Consider the following 24,987-nt stretch of genomic DNA (forward strand, 5'->3'; position numbering starts at 1 on the left):
GAGTCCAGCGCTGACCTTCTCTGTGATTGGTGCAGACAAGATGTTTAAAGGTAACAAGGATCAATTAGTATTCCTGCCTCACCGCTCGTCTGGCTGCTTCCAGCTCTCAGGCCCAAAGTGGCAAATTACAGTCGAGCTATTGTCTGTTTGCATTCCTGTCCTGCTCGTGAATGTGTGTTTTGTACACGTCTCTATATGTGTGTGTGTGTGTGAACTTCTCCTTCTCTGACAGTGATCCCCCTCCTCCCACCTTTAAACCCTCGCTCCCCTGCGGTGCCCCTGACAACAACATGTTTCCTCGGAGAGCGATCGAGCCTCCTAAAATCTGAAATGTATTTTCACCGTCTGTTTAACACTTCCCCCTCAGACGCACAGACTTAAACACACACACACACATCCAGTCTTTCCTTTTTTTGTTTGTTGTTTTTGTTCTTAATTTCACCAGAAAAGACCTGAGGAGCTTAACACGATAGCGGGATAACAAAGAAGGAGGATAATCCTAATTCAGACTGCTCACAGATGTAATCTAAAAAAAAAAGCTGTTTTTAAAACGTCAACACCAACTGTGTAATTCATCCTCATGATATCACACTGTCAACATATTTACTATATAACTAAATAAACCCATCAATCCAGTTTTGCATGCTCTTGCACTTCTTTCATCGCAGCCACTTTTACTTAATCAAAGATGGAGAGAAAAGGGGGAACGAGGGGGAAGGAAGCGAGACAAGTCTGGATATTTAGATGGGATTTCTGAACCACAATAACAAGGAGTAGAGGGAGAAGTTGAGGTTGAGAAAAGACAATGATTCATGTCGAAACAACGTCCAGAAAACAAGTTTGTCTCGTCTTTTATTGTTTTGTGGTTAACAGTGCATGTTTTATTCAGGCGCGTAATCGCTGTCGACCGTGAAACAAGGATTGCTGTGTTCTCCCTGTAGATATTACTCAATTAACTGTGATAGGAACCCCACATCCATCAGAAAACTTCTGACACAGACATGAGACAATTCATCTGCATTAGTTATATGACAGGGACCAGATGAGGTGGTGAAAAAGCAATCTGGAGGATCCATGGTTAAGATATGTTTCAAACAAATTGCTTATTGCTAATGGTTTTTTGAGGAAAGTCAGTGGGGATGTGCGCCGACCTCTGCGTGTTCTCTAGGAAATGCAGAAGGCCATAAAAAAACTAGGCTTTCCAAAAGTGAAAAATTATTTTAACAGTATCAGCAGTAAACATCTCCACTACAGAGTTCCCCTCCGCTCAGTCAGCTGCATATAAATACAGATTTTGTCAATATGTTCCCCTGTATGTTTGTGTCTGTATGCAGCTCACGCAGTTATATAAGGCGGAGACTGATGATAACACAATGCGTTATCTAACACAACATGTCAGAGCAGGACAAAGCTGCAGCTGTGTGTAGAAGTGAAAGTATTTCAGAGCTTTGCAAAGGACATTGGAGGGTAAAGTCATAACACGACAGACAGTATACCTTTTATAAAAGCCTCAGGGGAACAAACCGGTAGATCACTCAGCTTTGTTCACCTGCCAACACCGAGCAGAGGAGTCGGTCCGACAGTCTGATGATTTAAATTCAGTTTCTAAGACGTCTGTGTCGATTTATCGAGCACTGTTCTCGGCCCGCGTGGTCCAATAGATAACCGTTTAGAAAACCTGATGCAGTCACTGCCTATACACAGGCAAGCTGATGCACATGCAACCATTCAGTCGTTTTTTCCCCCCAGCACAACACAACAGTAATATGAATGAGTGAGTGTATGTAAATCACAACAAGTAATCCCCCTTCAGTCTGTCTGCACACAGCTGGCTGCAAGAAAGATGGGAGGCAGAATGCAATCAGGAGAGAGAGCGGGGAGAGAGGCCTCCCTCCTTTCCTGCGTGAGAAAACCTAGAGATTTGAATGTGTGTGAGTGTGTGTGTGTGTGTGTGTGTGAGTGTGTGTGTGTGAGTGTAAGTGTGTGTGAGTGCACGCGTGTGTGGGCGCCAGCCAATCAACCGGTAGCAATTACTTCTCTCCTCAGGATAGTGAATAGTTTCCTCCAATCAAGCACTATTACTACATCAAGCCAGATTATATTAGATCTCAGTTAATCAATTTATTATCCACTGAAAAAAATGACATCCTGAAGTTTTTGAAAAGCGAGTCCTGAAATGATCAGGACAAATTCTAACTCGACAGTCTCAAAGATTTGACTTCCCCTCAATTCTCTTAAGTGAGATGACTTGTTCTTCTTCTTCCTCTGCAAAGGAATAATGTTAATGTATTTACGTGCACAGAGACGTGAAGCTCATCGCAGTTATTTTTCGTGTAGAAGCTGCAGGATGGGAATATGCACGTCTGAGCTTATTAAAGTGAAAGCTGTTTCATCTAATGTACAGTGGCCACGCTGCGTAATTTACGACAGCATGAGCCAAGCATGTGTGTGCTTTGCGTGTATCCTCTGTGCGCACGTTCAATCAAAGAGAGAAGAACTACAAAGCCACCGATGGGCTTGTGGCGTTTAGAAGAACTGAAGTCACATCACATCACATCAAGAGGAAATGAAAAGACAGATGAAATTAGTTTTAGTATGATTCTATGAGCGTCGGGGTTTTTTGAGGGAAAAGCAGATTGGTCTGTAAGTCTGAGTCACTCATCACCTGAACACACACTGCACTGAAGTTTGATCCACTTAACCCCAGTGTTTTTACAACATGAAAGAGCATGGGGGAATCAAACACACACAAACACACACACTCACATTTCTTGTGTGCGTTCGCTTTGCACACACATGCAGTTTTCTCCTGGTGTAAACAACTTTTGTGAGCAGCGCAAGAGATGAATCACCTGGCAGGTTAGAGCCTGTCTCGTCTTTGCAGAGACATAAAGGTTAATTCTGCAACTCACATTCCACATCTAATCTTTGCATGGAAACTATTATCTACTGTCCTCGGCCCACACCCACCCACATTTACAGGAAAACCCGCAAACACTGAGGCTCCTGATGCCCGGCCACACAAGCTGGTTTCCACAAAGCTCCAGGCATAGGACATGGATCCAACCCTGAGGAGGAAGCTGCAGGAGAAGACTGTGAGCAGCTTTACCTGATAACAGGAAGCCAACTCATGTCTCAAGTTGGTTGAGGTGCATTGACAGTGACAGGCAAACAAGCTGCACTCAAAGACAGCTCTCCCACATGCAGCGAGACTTCCCCTGTAACCTTGAGAGCTGCGGGACAGCAGGGGAATACATTAGCAGTGACAGAGACTGGAAGGACTGGCAGACTTTGACTGTCATTGTCCACTGTAGAGATTAAAAGCTTTGCCTTTGACTTGCCTTTCACCAACTCCAACCTAATACCGTCCCCTGGATTAGCTGAGAACCTTCCCATTCTAAATCCCACTCACACACAGAACATCACGGCAAGACTTCCAGAGGGGAAGCAGAGAGAGAGAGGGGGAGAAGTGAGGAAGAGGAATTTCAGAGAAGAAGGGAAGAAGTCTTACCCTCTCTCCACTGTTCCTCCGCAGAGTCCCCACCGGCAGCTTGAGCATCAGCCGGCGGGTCCTCCCGGGTGTCATTGCGCCTTGGACCCCCATAGTGCGCTCCAGAGTGCGTGTCTCCGTGGGTGTGTGAGCATGTGTGCGGGTGTGTGAGGTGGGTGTCCTCGCCGTCCCGTCCAGCCTGGCAGCCGGGGGTTCACGCAAGCTTGTGCGTGGGTGCGTAAATGTGGAAAGAAGCCTGTGTGGTGTGAGCGTGTATGTGAGTGTGTGTGTGTGAGTGTGAGGGTGTGTGTGTGTGTGTGTGCAGAAGCAACACAACTGCTCCTATGTTCCTCTTTCTGCTTCTATTTCCCTCTGAGTTAGAACACTGCCCATGCTGCTCCGCTCAGAGACTCTCCTCTCTGCCGCCCAGGAGGTGAATGAGTGTGTGTGAGAGAGAGAGAGAGAGAGAGAGAGAGAGAGAGAGAGAGAGAGAGAGAGAGAGCGGTAGCGCGCTTTGTCTTTCCTCCCTCTACTCCAGCTCTCTGGCAGCTCCCCCTCCGCACCGCTCACACTCACTTCCTTCAGTTGGGGGCTTAACCAGGTCACTGGATTAATGTGACGTTACGGCTGTTATTAGCATACGCACTGGTGTCACGTGATCAAATAATAATTGTGTCTGAGCACATGTATTCCCCCCCACCCACACACACTCACACTCACTCACACACACACACACACACACACACACGCACGCACGACACAAGCACACTCCCTCTTACAGGGGATCACGTGGGGAACCTCAAAAGGAATATGGGATGTTTTGCCATCTGGTAGGGAGATTATCTTTGAAATCCCACATCCAGCTTTCTCTCCCTGCACTTGTCTGGAATAGGACACAAAGAGAGTTTACACACACACACACACACACATGCATCCTTGTAACACCCACACTGCTCATGCATGCAGATATTGATCATCCTATCACTTCAGCGTCTACATGCAGAAAAGTGAAGACATTTTTTACAGTATAGTGGGGGTTCGGGCTCCTTCATCACGAGAGCTGCAGCTGCAGCCACAGAGCTGAGTCAGTCCTCTGTATCCACCATGGTGGTCTTTACATGTCCATTAAAGCTATTGGACCCATGAGTTACAGCTGCACCATAGTGACTTACTGTCATATTCTCGTCATCACTCACCGCTGAGCTCTGTTTGCCTCTGCACATCAATACTGAACTGCCAGCTGATTAACTAAAGTGGATCAACACACATGCAGACATGCAGGCAGATGTCCAGTATATATGCACATATGCACGCACACATGTGCAGCCGGTTCACGTATACTGTTATAACAGTGAACGTCCTGGTGGCTGTTGTAAAGCCAGTAGCTCTGGATTATAACCAGGAAGATTTAGCTCGTGTATCATAGTTATGAGGTGATTTGATGCCGGGTCATACGGGTGTAAAATGAGATTAAAGCCACCAGTCAAAATGAGCAACCAAACAAGCGCCCTTTCCATTCCCCCATACCCTTTCTTAAAGCAAAGACCCCTGACGGCTTTAGTGACATGTTACTGTATTTGTCACAAATACACACACACACACACACACACACACACACACACACACACACACACACACACACACACACACACACACACACACACACACACACACACACACACACACACACACACACACAAGCACACACTGTGCTAAAAACGAGCGACAAGCATATACAGGAGAAAATCATCTGCAGAGGTAATCCCCAGTAAGCATTATTTATTCAACACCCTGGCCCACATCAGTGTATGGCCTACATGAGAAATATCAGAGGGCTTTATATAAGCGTGGTCTGCAGACATCCTGCTCGTATAGATGGCATACTGAAGGAACTGAAAAATGAAACCAGAAGACTCCACTCATTTCTCTCTATTTGCATTATGACTGTGTGTTTCATGTTAATTCACGTCACGATGGCAGAGATTAACTGCCGCCGCTGATTCAGGAGACAAAACCTCGCTGTTCTAATAAGGATTTCGTACGAGACCTTGACAGGGACATGGCAGCACACTCTCCTAATTGAACAGTTTAAGTGCGGTTTGCGTTCGTCTGTTCTCCTCCGCAGCTCGTGTATTCTCCTTTTCAAGATTTTTTAAATTCCACTTCTTCAAATCCTGCGAGGTGATAAGCCCTCTTCTTGACAGGCAGGGATAAAATAAGAAATAAATAAAAGAAAAAACAACATGTTACTATTCTTGATGCCTCGGGCTGGATGCACAATGACCCATTTCAGTCAACGTGCATGCAGAAGTGAAGGCAAATGGGATTTACACTTGGTAATGAAAATATGTGAAATACAAAACTGAACTCACAACACGAGAAAAACAACAAATCGGGCAAAAAAGCTGCAAGATTCAGGACAAGTTTCCTCAAATTGAACTAGTAGCTATTAAAACATTTAAAAACAGCAGATAAGTAGAGAGAGAAAGAAAGAAAGAGAGATGATCACTAAATGCTTAGAAGAGATGCTAATGAGGACGCACAAAGCAAGTTGATTACCCAGGTTTTACTTCTGCAATGTGTCTGTGTGTCTGTGTGTGTGTGTGTGTGTGTGTGTGTGTGTGTGTGTGTGTGTGTGGTCTGTGTGTGTCTGTGTGTGTGTGTCTGCCTCTGTTTGTAGTTGTAATAATAAGATGCAGTGATTCACAGGAATAGAATCCCGGCATTGTTACACATTAATTTACCCTGATAACCCAGCCAGTCTCTGCCCACGGCCGTCTGACTCATCCCTATGGTCCTGCTCCTCGCTGTGTTTGTATGTATTTAAGTATCTTTGTGTGTGTGTGTGTGTGTGTTTGTGTGTGTGGGTGGGTGTGTTTATGGAAATACCCTCTAGCTGGACCAATCCTGCGCAGCCAGCGAGGGAGGGGGCTTGAATGTTTACGATTTAGGGTTTTGCAAATTACAGAGGGGTTGCGTTACAGCACAGGAAACACACACAAAGAGTCATATAGGAATAAACAATACAACCATGATAGCTTCATTAAATTAATTTCTCAGTGTACGCCTCTGTGCCTCTGAGTGTATATGCTGGTGACGTCTTCCTCTACCTCCTGAGAGCGAGAGGCGCAGAAAGCAGAGGCCTCCTTCATCAGGCCAGAACCAATCATAATGGCTTCTCCACAGGGGAGCATCCACCTCAATTATCCTCCCCTCAGCAGTGCCTACGTAAGAAGGCCTGGGAAGAAAAAAAAAACTTGCTCAGAAAGGTAACAGATCGCCCGTGGGATTTTGAGGAAATGCGGACATTTGTGTGACTCACTGTGAAAACTAGGCCATATTTGTATTTTGGGGCGATTTGGTGGAAGTCTGGGACAGGTTGTCCTGGTCAAACCCTGTCGTTCGGCACAACATCTGCTCAACCTGCTGTGAGGTGACCGTGTGTGTGTGTGTGTGTGTGTGTGTGTGTGTGTGTGTGTGTGTGTGTGTGTGTATGTGTGTGTGCACGTGTGTGTTTCAGTATGATTAAACATTTCAGCCATTGGAATGTGGCTAGACTGAACATCACTCTGAATGTGTTGTGTTTATAACCTTGATAAGTTGAGTAGACGTTGCCCTAAAAGATAACTGTCTTTGTCTCAGTTCATATCCAGACTCATGAGCAGCTATTATACAGCCATCGAATGCCATAATGGAATTAGAATATATCATTCCAATGGGACGATCAGGCGTCTATTATGAGAGTGGAGGCAGACTTGAATGGGCTGCGAGATATGCAATTTGGCCCAATGAAAAGCATTCAAGGCTTTTAAATTATTCACCCAAGTCTACTGGAAAAGCTCAGAGTGTGCTGGACCAGCAGAATCATGATCCTGCTCATGATGGAAACTAAAGGCGGAATGATAATATCAGTTTATAGACATGAAAATTGGATATGGTGAATTGTTTCCCCCCCCCACTTATTTGGATGATTATCACACAGAAAGAATGAGGCAGGAAACTGAGAAACACATTTCAGTGCTAAATCTGACTAGGTTATTCAAATTGTTTGGGAATTAATGTTTGTATTATGTTTTAATAGAGACTGTTCTACATTTGTCAGTTTTTTTTATTACCTCTGCCAAACTATGTTTTGATTGGTGTGTTTGTTGACATGAGACCTAATAAAAAAATGTGTGTGTGTGTATTATTTCATGAATATAGTGAGATAGGGCATTTTTTCACAGTTCCACCATTATCCCAGGAAATAATACATGGATCTCAAAGAAAAAAATCATAATTTGGGGAGTGATACCTACTACGACAGTAAAGTTGTGGAGTACTGAGAGGTGGACTAACACGTTGCTGGTGTCTATCCACTGGATTTGTTCACCATCTTGATTCTATTTTAAAAGGGTCAGGTTGCAGAGACATTGCTTTGAAATCTCTCCATATCCAAGCCCTTGGCCCTGATACAACTTGACACTGCTTCACCGCTTCTTTCGGATCAATACCATGACCAAATTAACGTTAACAGGATCAGTACTGATAGATGGAGAGAGAGGCAGAGCAAAAGACAGAGAGGGGTAGAAAAGGAGAGAGATAAAGAGGAGAGGAGATGGAGGAGGTCACTGGGTAGAAGACATACCCATTTCATAAAAGAACGGTCACACATAACAAACCCAGTCAATAGCCTCTATCTGAACCAGCACGTCTACAGTAGCACAATTAAAAGAGAACAGTAGACAAACACACACACACACACTGTACAATGTCGTGATACAGTCCTCACTGTGGAGAAAGCACAAGCTCGTGGTATCGTGCGTCACTGTTTTTGTGCTCCTGGCAGAATGAATGCTGGCAGAGCCCGCAGACCCTTTGTGACAGACCCGCGCTCCCAAAGATATGAACCATGGTGCTTCATGGCTGCTGGAAAGAGAGGAGAGAGGAGACGGCGCTGAGGAGAAAAGAGCAAAGCAGAGCAGTGCAATGCAGCTGTGATGGAAACAATCACATCCGGCCGAGGTCCCGTCTCAGAGGAGACGAGGGGGGGATGGAGGAGAAGGGGGAAAAAAAGGAGGGATGTGGGAGGAACAGGAGTGAGAGAGAAGGGATGTTTAGCTCTGCCTCCAGGCCAGGATGGTGGAAGACATGAGGATGTTGGGGGGAGAGAGGATTGCGTTGGGGGTGAGTGAGTGGGGGAGGCAATTTGTGGGGTGCACGAGGAGGAGATTCAATTAAACTACACAAGGACTGAATGCATTTTTAATCACGCCGCTTCATTTCCTGATGTGACTGTCAGCCTTTGTGCAAGACTCTGAGGCATCCTCCGAAAAGAGGGGCTGCCATCTCTCTCTCTCTCTCTCTCTCTCTCTCTCTCTCTCTCTCTCTGTCCTCATAGTTCAGTGGACCAGCAACACAATACACAGCAGCTTTGCCAGGAGCTGATAAAATGCATTTTTCAGAAGCTAGAAAAATCAAATCAGAAGAGGAAAAATGTCAAGGATATCAAGATATTCAGTGAAATGAATGACTATCAGTGATTTGGTATTTTGCCTTGAAAATGAAAAGATTTTCTCTTTTAAAAACCAGTGCATTGTTTCTTGAAACCATTCGATGACTTTTGGGATTTCTTACTCTTTCTGAATTTTAAGCGGTCAGTAAGCTGATACTATCTTTAATGCAGAAGATAAATAAAGTAGTCGACCTGAAAGAGCAACAACAATTGGTTTAGCTTCCTGCGAGCAAACAACGGCAACAAAACAGTGACCTCCTTTTCTTAGCAATAAGAGAGGTTGCAAAGAAAGTTCACAGCCTCGGATCCTCTCAGCTTTTCTGAATCATTTATATGCGCTGCCTTGCTAATGAAAATAGCGCCGCGTCCTTGAATATAGCTGTACACTCAAGCCGCATGCTCCCAGCCAATGAGAAGCACGGGAAGGGCTCCAGAGGTCCATTTCTACTCGAGGATGAAGAAGTGCAGTCATGATTGTATTATAATGACCTCCGGCTCTGTGCTTAGCTGAGTTAATTTACACAAACGCACAGAACGCACACTCTACACAGAAGGTCAGTATATTGTATATTGTATTAGTCTCGTGCTTTAACGCCCTCTGACACAATGTTTTCAGGAGTTTATGACTCCTGGTCCATGTCACATATTTCACTGAAATAGACTCTTCTTAGCTCACGTCTACATGTCCAAACAGCTGTGTTTGTGTGTGGGTGAGTGTAGAAGTACACATGCACCACATATGCATGCACAGTGAGCAACCAGACTGGAGAGGGTGCGGGCCAATTTGAATATTTCTCATTTAAGTATGCAAAGTGGCCAGATAACCCTCTGTTTCCCAGCCTCTTCCAGCAATTAGAGAAATAAATAAATAAGCAGCCTCATTAGGATGCTAAGAGGAAGCATAAAGGAAGGAAGCATTTTAGTGACGTCCATTTTTCAACCGCCCACGAAGTGCATAAATAACCCAAATCCTGATCTGGCCATAAACGCTAATCCTTTCTGCTTTGGTGGTAAATCGTCGATTGGATGTATAGAAAATGAAAATCTTCGATATAGGTTGACGTATTCGGGCTGTAAATCTCTGCACATATCAGTGACGCTGTCGCCCTGCAGCGGCGGAACGAGTGCTGATACTGGAAGCACAGAACGTCTCAGGGAAAAGGACAGATTACTGCTCTACCCAACAGATGCCTGAGCCTGTAAACAATGTTAAAGCGAAACAGCAGCTTAACAACCAAACTCATTACAGCAGCCGGCAAATCGAGGCAACCAGGGATCCTGTTGTTGCATTTACAACGCGCGCATGTCTGCAGAGAGATGAATTGTGTTTGCCTTCATGTGTTTTTGTAGCTAAATGTGTGTGAGTGCTTGCTTGTTGGTGTGTGTGTGTGGGTGTGTGTGTGTGTGAGTGACTTTGCATCCCAGAATGCTTTGTAAACCGCAGCGGCCTGAGTAATCCACCTCTATCACAGCCATCACACTTTCCTTCTTGTCTCATTCCTCTTTCATCCCTCATTTCCCCATCGTCAATCCTCACTTCCTTTACTTGGGAGATTTCATTCACTCCCTGTCAAGAGATTCATGCCGATAGGTGCAAATAAATGTGAATGCTGCAGAGTGTAAGCCCATGCATATAGATTTAATACTTCGGAGTTAGTTGGATGACAGCTCCTAAAGTCTGTACTCAGTGGGCTAACCCTGCGTTGAGGAATCCAGGTTAGATTCGTGGTTTATTTGCTCTCTCTCTCTCTCTCTCTCTGAGTTTGATGTTTAATCAGCACTTTTTTTCCCCCCTCTGCCAATTAATGAGAGCATCTGGACAGAGGCTCGAACATATGTCTGCCTCTGGTCTCCAACTGCAATTATGCACTGGAGAGGTCACAACTGGGAGAAGAGCGGCGATTGAACAGCTTCAGTTAAATGTCAGATAAGTGGGTTAAAAGTGAAACTGAACAAAAGAAGGGAGTGGGCAAACTTACAAAAACATCCATGAGCATGTGTTCCAGGGTGACCTCTATGTCCTCGAGTCGAGCCGAGAGAGTCATCGTTCATCTGATCCCAAAATAATGCAGACGAATAAGAATCTAGATTTTGGGTTTTTTTCGACAAAATTCTCAATCAGGACCCAGAGTCCTGTTTCCCCGCCTCTCTCTGATTTTGTGTTATTATGGGATATTGACAGACGACTTGAGTAGTTCAGCCATTTCAGACTTTAAATATTTCAGTTCTCCAACGAACCATGCCTCGACAGCTTCTTTTCCTTTCAGTCCCGCCTAATTTGTCCACAGCCTCCTTTCATTCTCCATCCAGTGCAGCTTCCCAAAGTCCAAGTCTGATAAATAAACAATATCTCCACTAAACTTGGCTCCGAAAACCTTCTGGAGTCCGATCAGTGCTCCAAATGGTTCCAAAAAAGGAGTGCGGGGTCCCCTCAAAGGGCTTCACTCTGTCCTCATGGTGTCCTGTGCCTATACTGTCCCTTGATCAGATCTGAGTTATGATCCGTGGCACTGACAACTGCCTGTGAGTGAGTCTCACTGTCTCTGCTAGGATGCACAGAAGAGGAGGAGGAGGAAGCATAAGGCTTGTTGGGAGCGAATAATACGTGATGCGGTCATGTCTCTGTTTCATTTTTTTTTTTTTACATGTTTCTATCTCACATTCTCCAAGTTGTTTGAACGGGATATTTCCTCTCTCTTTTCTCCCTCTCTATCGTCTGTGCCCTTTCAGGTCCCTGTCCACAGTGGACGTCTTTGTGTGGAGGGAGAGCCCGGGGCAGCTGATGCCCAATTCTGGGTGCTCTTGGCTGGGGTCATCGTCTCTCACACTGGGCCTCTCATCAATGGGTCTTTGTCGCGGCCTCATTAAGGGTCGGCCCTGGGTTGCCGAGGCTCCCATAGACACACACAGGGAAATAAACAGCGATATGGCCTGGATGGATGACTTGGAGCTTATGTAACAGTGACAGGGAGGGGTGGGCGGTGGTGATAGAGGACAGGGCGCGTGGGGTAAAGGGCTGATTGGGAAGGAGAGGGCTGGGAGGGAGGTAGATGGGGGCAGTGATTCAGTGAGGGAGGAAGGAAAGTGGAAGAAAAGAAGGGAAGCAGGGGGAAGAAGGATGTTGATGGGGTGCCATGGAGAGGGCTTGTTTTTGTTTTTCTGGCAAGCGCTGGTGGAACGACCCCCGCTAGTCTCTGAGTTCACCAGACACAGAGGAATAAAGGATGAGGGAGACTGACTCAGACACAGCAGAGGAAGTTTAATTGGGTTGTTTCACCAAACAGGATATGACTATACTGTGTAGTAACAAGCTGTAAAGAGGGAGACTGTAAAAATGGCAGAAGATCTGAGAACAAGTTTTCTCTACAGTAAGTTGATTCGTTCAAAGCCACCCCACAGATCCAGGGTCGTTTTATTCCACGTCTACAGTCACATAAGATGTAGAGAAAGAACAGGCTCTGTAGTGATAGAACCACATTCTTCCTTAAAGAGGCATTCCACCAATTTCACACATGAAGATCAGTCATGTAGAGTTGGCATGAGGATGCTATGTCTAAAACTTACACACAAAATCTGCATTTACAAGTTTGTTACTGATGACAGATTACAGAAGAAGAAGTTAGATTATCTTCGCATCAGTTGACAGATTACAGAAGAAGAAGTTAGATTATCTTCACATCAGTTGCTTCAATTTTGACCATTTCTACATGTCTCTAATGTTTCTCTAAGTGTTATGCAGATACAATATTAAATCACCAAATTACCAATTTAAATTGGAATTGTGCCTGAATTTTCTCAAATGTTCTACTGTTGAGCTGTGGATGAGAAGTACGTGTTTATGCTTTGACTCAGGTTGGATTTAATTATTTGCAATTAAAGGATGATTTACTTGGTGCAAAAGGGTTTATTCTCATCTGACCAAACTATTCGATGTACGCAGCCTTCTTTATGAGGCACATAAGGATTTGTTGTTACATCAATGTTAATACATCCATCGCTATCTCTCCCTTCTTTTACTCCTCATGCTGTCTTCCGCCATAAGAACCATAGTTACATGCGCACATGAAGAAACCATAGTTCATCAGGGGTTTTCAACAGAAGTTGAAGAGGTTTCTTGATAAATCATAACAAAACCCAGTTATCTATGGGTATGAGCCAACTAAATGAAGTTTTTGACATAAGAATTCAATGTTCTCCTTGAACCAATGGATTTTGATGCAACTCTATAACACTGACGTCCTAATCTGATGGTAATATCTCCTCCTTTCTCTTCAAATCAAACCCCTTCACTTCTTTGGGTTTAATGTCTCATGTAACATTTTCCACCATTTCTCTCTTTCCCTTCTTGCTTTAATTCTCTTTCTCAGCCTCATAGACGTCCAGTTCAATCTTATCTCTCCCCCCTGTCCTCATCCGGCTCTCTTCCAAAGCCACATAGACCCAGAGTGCCAATGACCTTTGTCCTTTGACCTTTTCTTCTGTGTGAGGTCGACAAGAACAGCCACTCATCAACCCTCGCATCAACTCCGTGGTCAGGAGCAGCGGGGTGCGACCAAGTCTATTGCACGGCTGTGATTCTGTGCACACACGCACACACACACACACACACACACACACACACACACACACACACACACACACACACACACACACACACACACACACACACACACACACACACACACACACACACACACACACACACACACACACCATAATACACACCACTGGATGTTAACGACAGAGTGCTCGGGTCCATCAGGCCTTTGTTGCCCTCAGGAGACTTCCCTGTCTTCCTGAAGTCGCTTCTAATGCTGTGAATATGTAACACTCCGCCATTAATAACTCCCTCTAATTCCAATCTGCATGCCACTCATGCATTATAAATACCCAGCGTGGTGAAGATGGACAGTATATGGCCACTAAGACTTGTGAGGCAGGTGGCACGTGGAGTCTGGATGCAGTGAAGAGCGGAGAGAGCGGCAGGTAGCCCATCTAGAACAGCATTCCCCATTAATGAAGAGCTTAACCCCCAACAGAGAGGCGACACAGGACAGCGTGTCCCCGTGTGAGTTCCTCTCGGCACGGCTAGGGTTAAAACCCAGATTCCTGTGCGTAATCCAATGTGTGTGTGTGTGTGTGTGTGTGTGTGTTAGTAAAGGTAGAGGAATGAATCACCACACCAGCCGTCTCAGAAAGAGCTAAAACTCACCTCACCTCACAGAAGCAAGAAACACATTATGCTCCATCACATGCTCACATGCTCTTACAAATGCACATATGCAAGCGTATTACTGAGAAAAGAGGGAGTTTGAACTGTCGAGCTCCTGTTTCTGCGCTTGATTTATTTTAATATAAAAAGGTGGAAAATACAAGAAACTCCTCTGAGTCCTCATTCAAACATAGTAAATAAACAATATATATTTATACATACACATAAAAACATAATAAAATGGTATAATTAACCAAATACTTTACATATGAACTAGAATTGCACTCAATAGAGAGGCCCAACAGACCTCTTAAATTTAATCAAGCTGCACCAAATTGCACACGTACTGTACATAGTCCCCTAACTATGCATTTTCATCATGATTCATGCATTATTCCCTGGAAAATTGGTCAAAAATGTTAAAGAAGTGAAAAAATAAACAAACTTAGCATCCACCCCTTTGTCCAGATTCATGCTAAATGTAATGGCTTCTATCTTGGCCCAAGTCCCAGTTTTGTGGAATACTGTTTGGTAATGTTTGCATAATCCTGTCGACAAACAAACCAACAAACAGGGGAGAAAATATAACCTCACCGCAGGCTTGCAACTCCAACCAGCTTTAGCTAAAAATGCACTTTGCTACCTTGAGATGAATCAGTTTGAAGCAGTCACAGTCGGAAGCGTTCTTCCATCTCTCTTCACCGACGCTTTCCGCCTGGAGGTCGACTCTCTCTGTAACCACGTAAGCGACGAGAACACCGGAGTGGTGGCAGCAGCTCAGACTTTGCATCGCAAAACTGGCCCTAATGAGCCTCTCTGAATCCGATTCATGGTGGAGGAGAGAAAACTCCGCGGACGGTTTTGCTCTTTAAATCTCACTTTGAGCAGGAGTACAGAGGACGTGTGTCTGGGTGAGACTGATTGATCGTGATGTCCACCTGGCTTGGAAAGTAGGGAAGTGTGCTAATCAAGATACGGGCAGGCTTCCAATTGGTACACACACACACACACACACACACACAAAAATAGTATCTATTCCAGACATGTTGATAAAGCCTCTTAGGCACCTGTTTGCAGCTAAAGGGTTTACTGCCAGTCTTATACACTGGGCAGGCAGGTGTTAAAGTCTGCATGTTTGCTAAGAAGGCAACACATCGCACGTTATCCGATCCCATGTCTGCCAAACAACCGCAAATGGCTTCATTGACTCGCTCTACTCACTGTAAGTTATTATCCCTTTTGTTTGCCCTTTTCTGTCTGAAAGCGTTATTATTACCAACACGTCCTGTTGCTGCCTTTCATTATATTTATCTTCTTCCTGACAGTTGTTCTGTCTTTTACAGCTTTCTTCATTTCCTCTCGTGCGTCTCGTTCCCTCAGCCTCGAGTGATGAAGGACAGCGCGGTGCAGATAAAAGGGATTCTGCTAAGTCATTCTCTGCAGCACTCGTACAAAATCTGAATTTTGCTGTGTCACTCTGCACCCCAAATCTGTCACTGCACATTACAGTGAATGGCTCTCTGTTATTTGTGTCTCTCTCCCTCTCAGCGTTTGTGTGTGTGTGTATGTGTGTATGTGTCTGCATAGAAACCTCTACAAAAGCCCCTGTGAGGATAGAGTCAGGTGCACTCTACTATCTTATGTCATTCATGCTGCAGTGAAAGTCACCTTGGACTTTGTAGTTAGACCCATTCATACTCAGTCCAGAGTAGAAATGTTCTTGGATGTACTCGACTAAAAGATTTACAACACATCCGATATGCAGGACTTTCATAAAACAAACACACGCACCTTCCACCTTTGCTAACTTGCTCGGAGCCTTTACGTCTGTCCTCCCTGTCCTACATACGAGCCTCTCACCACAGGGTGAGTGTGTCTGAGGGGCACTGGGCAGACAGAATGCGACAGAGGCATATTTTCGTGGCTGGTTGTATAAAGGCACTGGATTGAGTCACGCTTCAGCATTTTCTGCCCCAGTAAACTTAGCCCACTTTACCCAGCACCGAGAAGGCTTCCCAGCCGATGCCATGCACAGAAATAGACACAGGAAGACGCACACGTACCCAGCAACACCGTTAAGTGGATGAGAAAACATTGTTTCCTTAACACTGATTTTACAATTAACACTCCAGTGAGCAGGCACGCATGTCTGCTCAGTGTTTATGATTTACTCTAGCGTGCAAATGGCACATTCAAATTGACTTAGCATCAAGAAATGCACGTGAGACTCGCGACCCCAAAGACCACATACGATTAGGAAACTGATTTGTAGCCGCGTGAGCGTTAAATCTTTGATGATACGGCTAAATATTTTATATTTACAGACCAGATCATGGGGGGAAATGGGTTATACATGATCGTACTCCCGGGGGAAACACTGGGATACTGGGAAAAAGAGGGGAACATGGGTTAACATATTGTGATGTGTGTGTCTATGCGTGTGTGCGTGTGTGTGACTACTTTTTAATAGTCGGCAGAGAATATGAAATGGATCACTGCCCTATATTCTGATGATTTACATATTAATGCTTGTTTGTAGTCAGACCTGCAGTCTAATTATTGTCTCCAATTAATCTATCTCCATGTCTTTGGACTGTGGAGGGAAGCTGGAGTATCCAGAGAAAACCAACGAAGAGGACATACAAACTTCATGCAGAAAGACCCAGGGTGAACCTTCTTGCCGTCTTTTTGAATTACTCATTAATGCAGCACAGTGGTGAAGTGGTTGGCACTGTTGCCTCAAAGTAAGAAGGTGTTCGGTTTGGGCGGGGTCTTTCTGTGTGGAGTTTGCGTGTTTGCATTGGTTTTTCCCATTTCCTCCTTGTCGCTCTATATTCGTCCTGTGATACACCGGCAACCTGTCTCTCGCCCATTCTCAGCTGGGATTGGCTCCAGCTCCCCCATGATTCACGATGGATGGGTGGAAGTAATTGATGATTCATTCCATGAAATATCAGAAAGTAGTAAAAATGCCTGTAATAGTTTCTCAGAGATAAAGAAGAGAACTCAAATTGCCTGTTTTCGAACCAACAAACATAAACTTAAACATATTCAATTTACAGAAAGCCTTGAAAAATCTGATTTCTTATCGTTTCAGTTGGATTCTGACTGAAAATGTGATTTACCGTTCTGGAACTGTAACTGACAACTGAAAACCCATAAACTAATGTAAGTCTTCCTGTGTTTCTCACACCAGAGCACAAATGTTTTCATCCCTCAGACATTTGCCTCCGACCCATTTGTCTACATGCAGGATGCAGCTGTGCACAGAACCCTCATAAACCTCTCGGCCCTTCATAAGAAGACAATTCTACTTCTTGATCGACAATGAATCATTATGACACACAAACCACAAATAGAAAAGTATGCGCACAAACAAATGAAAAGTACAAAGAGGATGCACCTGTGCACATCGTGTCAAACACACACACACACACGCTAAGTAAAACCTTAATTTTCTTGTTAACCTACTCATTCTATGATCCACAACACACGTGCATGTTTTCTCCCAGGAGCGCAGTAACCCAAGCCAGACGGTGCCAGCTCCTCCTCTTGCTGCAGGCAGGAGACTAAGCTGCTTGTTACTGTACAGATGGGGCCCCACACCTATGGCAGGTGCGGCAGCTCCTCCACTGCCTCACAAACCAATGACGAACGTCGGCCAAATGACTCAGGCAGATTGTCTTTGTTAACATACGAGAGGAGGAGGAGGAGAAGAGCCCTCAGGGTTCTGGGAGAGAAAGATGTAATTTGAGGAGATCATCTCCACCTCCTGACATTACTGCAGGCCATCGCTGTCATCTTTGTAAGTAAAAATGTAAAATCACAACAATGCAGTAGGTGAGTTTATTGTTTTCTTTTCTCTATGAGAGTCTGCCTCTGTTTCTCTCCATCTAAATGTCTGCATAACTCATGGAATCAAAGAAGGATCCAGAGAGGGAGTGGGCTGACCGAGCAGAGCCGGACTGACCCCCCCCTGGGGCCACAGCCCCCACTGGGATTCCCTGTTTATGAACCAGTGCCCCTCCCACCTTCCTCTTGCCTTTGTCCTTGCTGCAACTCCAAAAACGATGTGCAGTGACAGACAGGGCTTGATCAGTCAGAGATTTCCCAGCGAGCTAAGGTCCGGTCCCTTGGTATTTACCATTTATTTACATTCGGCTCCTGTTATTGCCATGGGAACAGAGGAGCTGCAGGCGACACACCAGGGAAGGGAGGCAAAATAGAGTGAAAAATGAAGGTGGAGGAGGATTTCGGGAACATGGGGGCAAATCCCACATAATTGCCCCTCCAGTAGACAGCAGGGGCAGCGATGGCCAACTCATGATGAACTCATGATTAATAATCAAGTGCAGCCTTTAACATATGTTTCCTTCCTTTCTCTTTGTCCCCCCCATGTCCTTCCCTCTCTCCTTGTCATTTTCACTTTCCTCATTTCTCATGATTTCCCATCTTTTTGTCTTTCCCCCGCTCGCTGTCTTCTTCTCGAGCAGCAGGAGGAGCGGGATAAGGTCATTAATTATACATGTTACTGTTTCCTGGTCACAAAACACACACACACACACACACACACACACACACACACACACACACACACACACACACACACACACACACACACACACACACACACACACACACACACACACACACACACACACACACTCCTCCTTCCCCACCTGGTCCCCTCCACTGGCCTGTCGGTGTGTGTGATGACAGATAAGAGCAAGTGTGAAGTTGCCCAATAAAAGCTTGGTGTTTACTGGGGCCAAACGTCCATCAAACACATACAGACACATAGACACACACACACACACGCACACACACACACACACACACACACACACACACACACACACACACACACACACACACACACACAACAGCAGCAGCAGCAGGGCTGCAGACCACTGCTCATTAGAGCTGAAGGTCTCCACTTATTGGCTCCATACATCAGATAGAACACGGCGGGGAGGAGGCCGGTTGCATCTAACAGCCAATCATGTGAAGCGATGTCAGGAGTTTTTCTCCTTCAGCTCTCATACACTTTACTGAGGGACTCACAGTAAGAAGTGCAGACACAGATACAACAGCAAGGCCCGGCGGACTCGCTCTTCCTCAATGAATGACTGACATGGACACTAAAGTACTGAGACTCATGATTTAAGGAAGCTTTGGGAAAGGCAAGGGAGTCCCATCGCACAGCGCTCTCTAGTGTTCAAAGTCTCACACAACATCTTATTAGGAAAAGACTCCACACACACAGAGACAGAGACAGCTCATTAAAGAAGAATTAAAGGGATGTATAACACATTTATAAGACATTAAAACAGACTTTAACACAGACAAACAGGTAGAGCAGATAAAAGCTCACACAGAGACGGTTAACAGTTATGTTGCAACATGGCGGTTTAGGGTTTGATGCCTCTGTGAATCAGCAAATTTATGTCCCACAAAAAGTTACATAACCATTTACAAAGCTAGTACTTATACAGCAGTATCATTAGGAAACTATTTGTAGTGAGGATTAATAATAACCTGCTCCCAACTGCACCCACTTGAGGACAAGTATGATGACATTCCATGTGAGATTGATGGTGCACTGAATAAAAGGGGTCGGCCTCTTCTTTGTTATCTGCTTTAGCTCTATCTACTATTAGACACTTCCTTGGTTTTGTTCCCCTATACAAGAGTCGACATGTAGCTTTAATTATATCCTGCATGTGGGAAAAACAAGTGCCAGTGTCTAACGTTGACAAACAGTTTCAAAGTCTAATGGTATTTCATATGAGAGAGTTGTTCGCACATGAGAAAGAACAATTTTCAAGATCCCAAAATGTGATATAAAATCTAATCGAGTAGGATCCAGCTCTTTATAAACGGAAACAATACCCTCACATTGACAATTCATGCCTCATACAAACATGCATTTTTAAAATCTTGCAGGAGTGCTCGCACAAACAGAGCAGATAACAACATCTGCTCCTGAAAAACAGACACATCCACATACAAACACCTCTAGACACATATTAATGGCCTTAACTGCAATGGCAGATGCTCACATCTGTTCAGAATAAGACACACACACATGTGCATGCACAAACAAACACACACACACACACACACACACACACACACACACACACACACACACACACACACACACACACACACACACACACACACACACACACACACACACACACACACGCCCACACGCACACACACAGGGATGACTTACAAATCTGAAACATGTCACATTTAATTGTTTTAACAAGAAGTAACGAGAGCACAGAGGGTCAGCAAGACTATCAGGATGATGTAAGTATTCCTCGGAGGATGGATGAGCATCAATCTGGCAACCTTGATTTCATACTTGGGTTTAATGCAGCATGAGGGCAGGGTGATAATAGGATACCTGGCAACCGCTGTCCAGTGTACGAAGCTGGTGTCAAGACAATAGGTGTCAAATAAAAACACTGTGCTACACTTTGTTAATGAGGCAAGAAAGAGGGTAAGCCCCTGATGATAGAGAAGCAAATTTTGAAATGACCTTCAGCGTGTGCAGACACATACTGGAAGCACTCCCCTGATATGTGCCTCTTCCAGACAGAAATATTTATTAAATGCATGTTCCCCATCCCTGCGTTTCCCCAAGAGAAGCCCCCCTAATAAGATCACTCAAGCAGGAGGATATTGGTGAAATGCCAGTAGTGTCATGGACGACTGCTCAGAAAATCAAGAACAGCTTCTAAGATTCTCCTCCACCCTCCTTGTCCAATTTGCCACTCTGAGCATATTTTATTCCTCCTCCTCCCTGGCACCTTCACCTACACCATCTCTCATTCTACCTCTCACTTTTCCCCATCCACCCATCTACCCACCCGTTCTTCTAGCGGCCCTGTACATGCTTGCCCAGGGCTTCGCTGCTGGGAGCCTGACAAGACAACATCAATAAGACTGTCTGGTGGCAGTCTGGAGCTGAGGAGATGCTATGGAGTGTGCAAATTGACCAGTGTGTTTGTATGTGTTCGGGGGTGTGCACATTTTGTATTTGTATTGCATGTGCAATATTGTAAGTCTATGTAAGGAGGTTTGATGCAATAATGGCAGTATTTGAATGGTGTCTTTCACTTTGTGTTTTCCCCCCCCCCCTCTGTTCTGAAGAGGCCACTTCCCTCTGCACTGCAGTTTCTGAGGCTGATAACTCCCTCTGTTGGCCTGGGGAGGGTGTAGACCTCTGAAGTGCATCGAGTCACAAGTTCCCTCTTTTTATCTGCCAGCGAGCAGCTTCAGCACATGTGGAGGTCCAAGTGATCAGCTCTGAATGACTCTCCAAATGTTTAGCCATCAGCAGTTACAAAGAGATCATCCTTTCTGGATCCCTGCCACCTTGCCAGTTACACTCTCAGGAGCTCATTGCATGCTTTTATTTTCCCTCTTTCCTGTCTTTCTTCTACAAGAACTCACGTTTCTCTCCCTCCCCTCAGTGCAGTGATGACACCAGTCAAGGTCTTGGTCGACCAATCAAATTCGAGGATTCCTGCTACTGACTGCCGTGGGGCCTCCTCTCTCTCTGCTCATGCAAAGAGGTCACAGTTCAGAGCCCCAGGGGACGACGTATGGCGATGGAGGCCAGTAATGGTGGGTCGTTTGTGGAGGTTGAGGTGAAAATGGCAGAATAAAGGGAGGAGGAAAGGTGCACGAGACTGAAGGAGATAAGGAGTAATGGTTAATAGGTTGAGGGGAGGGAGGAGGCTGCCATTTCCTTAATGTATGTGTGTGTATGTGTAAAATTGTCTGATATGTAGATGTAGTGATAGGATGATGTATGATACCTGTGCAATGCGGGGGTCACCCTTTGTCGCAGGGGTGACACGACTAATCCTCTGCTCGTTCATCAAAGATGTCCGAGTGGGTGTGTGTATGTGTGTGCAATTATATTCCAGGATGAGAAAGCGTAATTGCCCCTTATTCTCTGAAGGCTAACAGCGGTACAGGGGAAAATAATCAAAATGCTGCAGCCCCTTAAGAGTGTGTGGTTTCAACATTGACACACACACACACACACACACAAATGCATTAACTGAAGTATTGTTGACATAATTACAACGCTCATGTTTGTTCTGCTGCGTATCTTTGCACTTTGACACTTGACTAATTCCCCCCCTCCCATCTTTCAATCGCCTTTCTTGGAGAATAATTTAAACATGCCTGTAGTTTGATGGCAGCCAATGAAGTGGAAAATCTGCACCCCCCTGTTTCCATGACAACGCCTAACATTAAGTGCATCACCGGTCGGCTCCTCTGGTTGCTCAATTGTGCTATGATTGATCTCATCGTTCGGGCCTCTTCAAGGGGACAAGAGCACATTTGACATGCTTGACACAGCCGCGCGCTCTCAAACGCGCAGACACACACACACACACACACACACAGGCTCAAAAACACCCTCAAACAGACAGGATCAGAGATGGTGCACGGCCGACATGCAGCGAGGCTTCATCAAACGGGGGAAAGTGGAGATGTGCGGCAGAGAGGAATAGAGTCAAACAGGGAAATGTGGGAGTATCTCTCTCTCTCTCTCTAACTGGCGTGCACTGATGTCATCTTCAGTAAAGCAGCAGTTCTGCTCTTTGTCTGTCTCTGCTCTATCAAGATACTGAAGCTACTAAAGCTAATGAATACTATTAGGTAGAATTAGCTTTGTAAGAGCTGTATCAGTTTCACCTTATTCAATCAGCAAAACCAAATAATGATTATATCCCTATTATCGCTCAGATGCAAAGACACATAATAAATGAAAAAGCATGCTTTCTTCCAGCTGGGTTATATTTATTTATATTTTAAATTAAATCACAGTAGACGTGAATACATTTGCAAAATCAAATCCATTGATGCACTGTCTCTGATACAGACTATACCCTTGACAATGCACTTATTAGGCTCAGATGACAGCTGGGAGATGGTGCTCTACATCCAATCAGTGTGTGTGTATGTGTGTGTGTGTGTGTGTGTGTGTGTGTGTGTGTTTGTTAGCAGGTGCCCCATGTAATTCCAGTCACAAGACCCCCCCCTCTGCTGCTTACTTTGGCCTTTAAATGCTGCCAGCCAACCTGCTGTGCATTGAATGTGTGTGTGTTTGTCTCAATGTGTTGCCAAAGGCAGTTCCACCTTGTGCTGCAAATCCAAACCTCACCAGCTTTGCCTTTCTCTCCTAATTATTTTCATCCAAGCAGCAAGGCGGTTGGCTGCAGGGACCAGAGCGTGGTCACTTCCCCCCTGGCTGTTTCACCCTCTTTGCCGTGCTGAGACGGTGATAAGTGTGTGTGTGTGTTGTTTTAATATGCCATTCCTTAATGCAATAAATATGTGCTTGTGGGCGAGTGTGCATGTATGTCCAAGTGCTTGGCCATTTCTGTAATGGCTCCATCTGTTAGGGGGCAGCTGGACACACAAACACACACACACACACACAGTCAGAGAGGGGACAGGCAGTGACACTGTGCCGAAAGAGCGAGCGAGCAATCAGATAAACGACAGGAGTGAGAGAGGAGGAGCAAAGGTGCCTCTTTGATTAGACTGATAGAGCATCGACAGGGTTAATCTCTTGATAACTACTCCCTATTGATTTGCAAACACATGAGAGGAGTTGATTGGAGCTGATACACATGCACACGTACACACTCACACACACACGCCGTAGTCACACTAACTGATGTGTGTACATGATGTGACTTATATGACAGTACACGTCCTCAGGAGGACGACTTCTGTGGAGCTAGAGCTCAGTGTTCTACTTATATGCATATATAATACACAACTGGGGAACTTCAGTTTTACTCTGTTGTGTGTGTGTGTGTGTGTGTATATGCATGTCTTGATCTGATCTTTCTCTCCCATATTTCCTGAAGAGATATTATACAATAACAAGGAGCGCACTTGAGCAAAGTTCGTGGAGTGAAAAGAACAAATCAGCCACTTCTCTCAGATTCCCACAGGATTACTTTGCTCTCTCTATATTCTGAACACACTGTGTGTTTGTGTTGACCTGCTTTTCCATTTCATGTAACTACACGCAGGCAACACAGACGCACAACTCACTGGCGCTTGTTTTATTTCATTTTCCTGCTTCACTGCCCATTACTGTCATTTTAAATAAAGAAACGGAGAGGAAGAGCAATACAAAGGGCCGGAATAAAAAATAGAAAATGTGCTTGAGCGAGGTAAAAAGGAAAGGGAGCTGAGAGGAGATACGAGTACATCTCTTCCACTTAAGTCCAGTAGATAGCCTACATAGCCATCTCAGCACTATTTTCCCATTTTTAGTCGGCTGGAGATTAGGAGGGGTGCAGCTTTTACAGGCGTCTGCTCCTCCATGTCTGCTATCTTGGGTTGAGGTCACCGTTAGTAGATACCTGAAACAGGACACATACTAAGACAAGAAGGAATTGATTCTTTCCTCTTTTTTGTCTTTGGACATGTGAAAGATACAAGGGCAAAGAAGAAGAAAATCAAAACCTTAAAATATATTAATGGGATGCTGCCACTTCTTTTAGATCAAAAGGTAAAGAGGATAAACATTTGAAGTAGTTTTTCTCAGATCGGTCACAGCCAAAGATCCTCTTTGGGCAAAGATCCTCTTTGGCTGTGACCCTGACATTTCTCTGTGAAATCACTAACAGTTTGTATATCAGGGGTTTGTTTCTCTACATTTCTCCACTCTGCCGCTGTTTACAAGGCAATTGAAAGATTGGATGAAAAATCCCAAATCAAAGCTGCTATTTTCCT

General features: G+C 44.9%; 1 protein-coding gene across 3 annotated transcripts in view; it reads right to left on the bottom strand.

Moving 5' to 3' along the window:
• frmd4a (FERM domain containing 4A) overlaps nt 1-24,987 on the bottom strand; it is an 89,719-nt gene that overhangs the window by 61,599 nt on the left and 3,133 nt on the right. The window contains exon 1 of one of the 3 annotated variants that reach the window (XM_035156256.2): nt 10,964-11,514. The exons of 1 other annotated variant lie outside the window; for it this stretch is intronic. In XM_035156256.2, coding sequence (XP_035012147.1) covers nt 10,964-11,029 — 66 coding nt within the window. In that variant the 5' untranslated portion in view covers nt 11,030-11,514. Of the gene's footprint in view, nt 1-3,511; nt 3,976-10,963; nt 11,515-24,987 lie in introns of those variants that run through there. One more of the 3 variants, XM_035156253.2, reaches the window with a different exon arrangement.

The sequence above is a fragment of the Hippoglossus stenolepis genome, chromosome 5 (genome assembly GCF_022539355.2).
Source record: "Hippoglossus stenolepis isolate QCI-W04-F060 chromosome 5, HSTE1.2, whole genome shotgun sequence".
NCBI classification, from domain to species: domain Eukaryota; kingdom Metazoa; phylum Chordata; class Actinopteri; order Pleuronectiformes; family Pleuronectidae; genus Hippoglossus; species Hippoglossus stenolepis.